The 5,649-nt window shown below is 39.6% G+C and overlaps 1 protein-coding gene across 1 annotated transcript; it reads right to left on the bottom strand.

The window, feature by feature from the left end:
* Positions 1 to 5,314, bottom strand: LOC127239350 (uncharacterized). Its single transcript, XM_051257450.1, has 9 exons — positions 4,900 to 5,314; positions 4,570 to 4,774; positions 3,726 to 3,816; positions 3,070 to 3,215; positions 2,197 to 2,440; positions 1,682 to 1,786; positions 1,420 to 1,602; positions 835 to 1,036; positions 1 to 681 (listed from the first exon to the last, which is right to left on the bottom strand). Exons 1-9 carry the CDS (start codon positions 5,048 to 5,050, stop codon positions 200 to 202), a joined length of 1,809 nt encoding a protein of 602 aa, XP_051113407.1. The 5' UTR covers positions 5,051 to 5,314; the 3' UTR covers positions 1 to 199.
* Between the last annotated feature and the right edge of the window lie 335 nt (positions 5,315 to 5,649).

Here is a 5,649-nt window from a genome sequence, read left to right as displayed (position 1 = left end):
TGGAAAAAAGGAAATATTTTTTGATAAACCAGGAATCTTGAATACATTGAATCGTGAATAGCATTACCACAAATGATAAAGAGTTAATTATAAACGATACATATGATCGATTCTCCTCTTAAAACCCATAGATAGAATAAAATTCCCAGCGCAGCAAAGCAAGGCAAAACGCACCTCTTTCCAAAAATCTCATCAGTCCCTAACAAGTCGTCGTTAGCCCAAAGCCGAAAGGGAACAAGGGGTCCAATGAATTCTCTCCGGAGCTGTGTATTGGGAGGTCATCCACACTTCTAAACCATGTCATGGGGAGTCGTCCGTGGAAGGGACGATCCCCAAAGATGACATCTGTGATTCCTCTGCCTTCAGTTCCCGGCAGCCAAGCTACCACCAGAGCCTCAATTTTTTCCAGCAGCTGTGCCTCCAAAACCAAAGGCCTTCCGGTGACTAGAATTAACAATGTTGGTACTCGGTCAGCGACGAAGCCCGCCAGCTCGCTCCCATTGAATGGAATTTTGAGCACCGGATCATCCCCTCCACTTTCAACATAAGGGCCCTCTCCAACAGCTACTATGGCAAGAGAGAAATCTTGGCCAGAAAATGTCTCGGCTGTAGGGTTTAGTTCGTATGTGATTTCTGCCTCATTATCCACCACTACTTTTATTGCATCGAGTATAGTTGTGCCTGGATATAACAATTAATGGTTCTACGTGTTTAAATTGGCTGATGTAAATGAGGCTCGAAAGACGAGTGTAAAAAGCTAGTGCATTGTGTAAAATCATTAACTGGATCTCAAGATTTAGTTTTGGATGTAAAGGATGCAATGAAACAACTCACCCTCGGTTATTCTGCCAGATGCTCCATCCCATGTAATTGTCCATCCACCACACTGATATCCAAGGTTATCCGCATGTGTTCCGGTGACGAGGATTCTTTTGGTCTTTTTGTCTAGTGGGAGCAAAGGTATTTTCTCATCTTTTCCATTCTTCAACAAAACCAAGGATTTGGAAACAGCTTCACGGGCCAATTCTCGATGCGCCTGGAGGTAATTAAATAGGAAGACTATTATCTCAAAGACAAAATCTAGGCTCCCATAATATGGATGTCGACAAGATTATCAATAGTAAGTGATCAGATATACACGCAAAGAAAATACATGAACAACATGTTTACACGATGCTGACTTCTAAAAATCTTGATCACAACTATGGTGGCCATAGAAAAAATGAAATTATAATGATTTTATACCCAACAAGGCAAACAGTTTCGAATCATATTGATGCATATTTCAAATCTGGCTTAAGAATTTGTTCAGCATTTTTAAGTTCATTATTATCGAGGCTGCTGAGAATAAGAAGCAAGAAAGCGATGACTTCAGTTGAATGAAGGGATGCTGAAAATCAGATAGAGGAACACAGTTACCTTGCAACCAACCACGTCCAGTAAAGATCTATCACTCAGAGGATGTTCGAAAATGCCAGATACAAATTTCACCCTGAGGATCCTCTCAACAGCATCGTCAATTCGAGCCATTGGAATCTCTCCAGACTCAACAAGAGACAGAAATTCTTCCAGAAACAATTCATATCTAAATGGTACCATTACCTGCAAATATCAGGAAATAAAAAGGCATTTAAAGCATGAAGGGGTACAAGGTTGTACGACCAAGCAAATAAAATCTCACCATATCGATTCCAGCATTGACACTGGATAAGATGCTTTGACGGTAATTTGAACCATGAGGGGTATAAAGCCGGTCCAGTGCTTCCCAGTCCGAAATTATAAAACCCTGCAGCAGATCATTCCTTATGGATCAATTTCCTAAATGAGCTAATTCACCTAAACTGAAGGACGGAAACAACACCAGAAGAATTTTGTAACACCAACCAAACATTAATATTAAGCCACACACAGGTTCACAGAATTCAAAATGATCAAAGTGCTCATGCCCCCAATTGATAAAATGAGTATTCAATTTTATTTTAATACCTACCAATAATAAAATTACCAGCCAACAATTGGAGCTTTCAAGCTTTTTCATAACTTAAAGACTGAATTAAACACGACCTAAGGTGATATAAATTTCGAAAATAGTTCTTGGCACGTTTGAAAAAAAAAAAAGAATAATAATAATATTAATAATTAGACTAATCTCTTCATTGAAGTGAAAGTAGTCTGGAGTAATTCGAGGAAATTTACCATGAATCCTAGCTTATTTTTCAGAACTTCAGTGAGAAGGAAATGGTGAGTGTGCAACTTGTCTCCGTTCCAACCAGAGTATGACGCCATTATGGTGCAAACTCCCTGAGAAATACAATCCAAATACGGTGCCATGTGAATTCTCTCTAATTCGTCATAGGACAATATTGTGTTCCCTTCATTTACGCCATGCTGAGTGCCCCCATCTCCAACGAAATGTTTAGCAGATGCAATAACATTTTTTCTGAAACCAATTGGAAAAGTAAACAATCTCTGGCTAGTCGATGGGTAAGGAATAAAATAAAAAATGATGTGATTGTATCAACATAACTGCAACAACTAGAAACAAATTGATATATTAGAAGAGAAGCTAAACCAGCCTGTGTAGAAACTATACATTTCACTATGTAAGGAACGTCAGGCTGAAAATAGATAAAAACCGAAGCATGGTACATGTCCATTTTGAGTTTCCTCATAACCATTTCAAGCTTGAGGTCAAGCTCGAACATGCTTAACAAGCTTGACCTTAAGATGCACAGAAATGTTGAGCTAGGATTACTAAAATTAAAGGGAAGTTTTGAACTTGCAAAACTGAGCTTTATATAAAATATTTTTTAACATTATTAAATTACAATCATATCTTCATGACTCGATACTTGATGAGTATTATCATATATGGTTAAATTGCTCAACTCAAGGTCAAACACGAGCATCTTGACTTAACAAGTTCCCCTAATCAAAACGTTAGATGCTTCTTATAACTTAGTCATCATTGCATCAAGGGATTTTAGATTATTCAAACAAGTAAAGACACACAGTTGAGAAATAAAGCAAGTTCTACGTGTTGCAGAATTCAGAAAACTCTTCTTTTACCTTCCAGCAAGAAAAGGGTAGCCTTTGGGATGCCCTCTAGGTGGCTCTCCCTGCAAGCCCGAAACAAGAGAGGTCATCTTCCTGACAATCTCAGTATCTTCACTATAACTTTCATAACACCGCCCCCATCTTGGATCCCTGCTAACCTGGAATAGTAAATTTCGACAATCAGTACTGAACAGTCATGCAGCAAGCTCTGGACTATGACAACAAATTGGCAATGTATTTCCAACTTTTTTAGGGTATACTTAAGTACTAACTATAAAAATCAAAATTATTTTAGCCCAAATTGCTTAGATCTGCACTTTCTCCAGAGTTGTGATCACAGTAATGTGGTTGATGCAGAAACAGGGAAATGATGATTGTCTTTTGCTCTCATCTAGAAGACATTAAAGCATAAACTTGTGAGTGTGTATTGGATGACTGTTAGAGGATGTGGAAGTGCTCCAAAACCATAGGATTGGATTTGACGTATCTTCACTAAGTGTGCAGGCAACAGTTGTTTTAGCTCATTGAGCAATCAAGCAGCATATATAATCATGATATGAATCTAGAACAACCCCAAAAATGAAGCATGGAGTTCAGTAAAATTTTAAGAAAAACGAAATACAAGAGTTTTAGACATTCATATTATTTTATCAATGAATTTAACTTACTGCAACACATGGTGCAAATGCATATTGGGCACCGCTTGCCCTAACTTCAAGAGCTGTTACCTCTCCAATCCTCCTTACCAAATCAGCATCCCTATAGCCATGGTAAATACGTGGCATAAGTATATATGCAACAGCGCATTTATAAATCCACACCAACGATAATTTTCTGTTCAACATCAAGTCATGCAACTGGCAGGACAAAGAGCTAATGAAGCTTTAAAATGGCAAGATGACAAATAATTCCAGGTTCAAGATTGAATAACTATCGACCAATCCTCTGATCCATCACTACCAAACATTTCAAGATCGAATTCTAATTCCTGGCATTGGCATGGCATCAAAGAGATTATTCTGCACACCAATTTGTCCACAAGGAACCAGACACGCACATACATCAATTTTCTTACAAAACAAAGCTTCATTTTTCAATTCCAGATGGACTTTATATACAGCATAAACTCAGGTGGAGAACTACAGAATTAGCTATCCAGTCGAGAACAAGATATGCAATTTGACGCATGTAATTTCAGAAGATGTTTGATTACACTAAAGGCTCCACTGAATCTATACTACCATTGAGGAATTTGCTCCTTTTTATCCAAGAACACAGAAGAAATAATTCAAAGATGAATTTCCCCCAAATCTACTATTTGATTCTACAGAAAGTTGTGGTGGTGGATTTGCCAAGCAACATTTCTTAGCATTCGACATAAAACAAGAGCACTTACACCATCAGCAACAAAATCGAAAGGTCAAATCTTGGGTCAATCAATTGCTTCAATGTTCGATGCATCCACTGACATGATTAATACTATAACCATTGACAAATACTGTAACTCCTAACCTGGTGGCACCAAGGCCAATGTTATGAGGGAAAATGGTGGTGCCATAGACATTGTTGTTTCCGTGGACTGCATCCACCCCGTATATGATGGGAATGCCCAGCCGAGTCTCCAACGCCGCCTTCTGGAAGCCGTCGATCATGTCCGCCCAGTCGGCCGACTTCGCATTCTCGAACGGCTTGCTTCCACCCCCACTCAGAACACTCCCTGCGCACAAACTAACTGTCGATTAACACCAAATTGAATCCTAAATTTTTAGTAATTATCAGAAATTCACACTGGATGTTGATCGAAATCAGAAACCAGAGGGCATTGAACTTAGTTGCACGGACCAATGAACCGCTCCTTGATGGCGGAAGGAGTGGCGACACTGCGCTCGATCTGCGTCATTTGGCCGATCTTTTCAAGCAGAGTCATCCGAGAGAGAAGGTCTTTAACTCTGGCTTCAATGGGCGCATTTGAATCCTTGTAGATGCAATCCATGGCGGCGAATCACTCTCCCCAAGTCAAATGGAGTGCGAGCTTAGCAGAGCAGAGAGAGAATCTCAGGCTGCAAGTGTCCAAAACCAAAACCCACCGCCTCTGCAGACAGCCATGGATTATATTTGCATACACGAATTGTTTTTACCTGCGTGGGACCAGCGCAGGAACTAATACTATCTCTCAACATATTCTCTTACCCACCATCGAATCGAAAATCTTGAAAAACAACAAAAGAATAGCCCTCGTGCTGCTGCATTCTGTAATAAAAAATAAAATAAAATGAAGAATCTTTTGGGAGCTTTCTGGACGGTGAAATCAAACACTGTTCATTACGCAAGCACTAATTTGCCAGACTCATACATGCTACACTTGTTTGATTTCGAAATTGGGGATTGAACTTCACCCCATCACTATCGCCGTAACTTCACTACAGGTGCAGATGCGGACTTAAAAATGATTCACTGGACCAAAGTAGTTAATGGCACAATTTCTGATCCGACATTGAAGAATGTGGATTTAGGCACGTTAGCTGTGCGGGTTCGGACCGGTTCTGAGGCCCTGATCCCCCTCTATAGAATATGAGGCCTAAGAGCAAATTA

The sequence above is a fragment of the Andrographis paniculata genome, unplaced genomic scaffold, assembly GCF_009805555.1.
Source record: "Andrographis paniculata isolate CXL003 unplaced genomic scaffold, ASM980555v1 Contig77END, whole genome shotgun sequence".
NCBI classification, from domain to species: domain Eukaryota; kingdom Viridiplantae; phylum Streptophyta; class Magnoliopsida; order Lamiales; family Acanthaceae; genus Andrographis; species Andrographis paniculata.
Note: the sequence above shows the minus strand (reverse complement) of the source record. Positions and strands in the feature narration are given on the sequence as shown.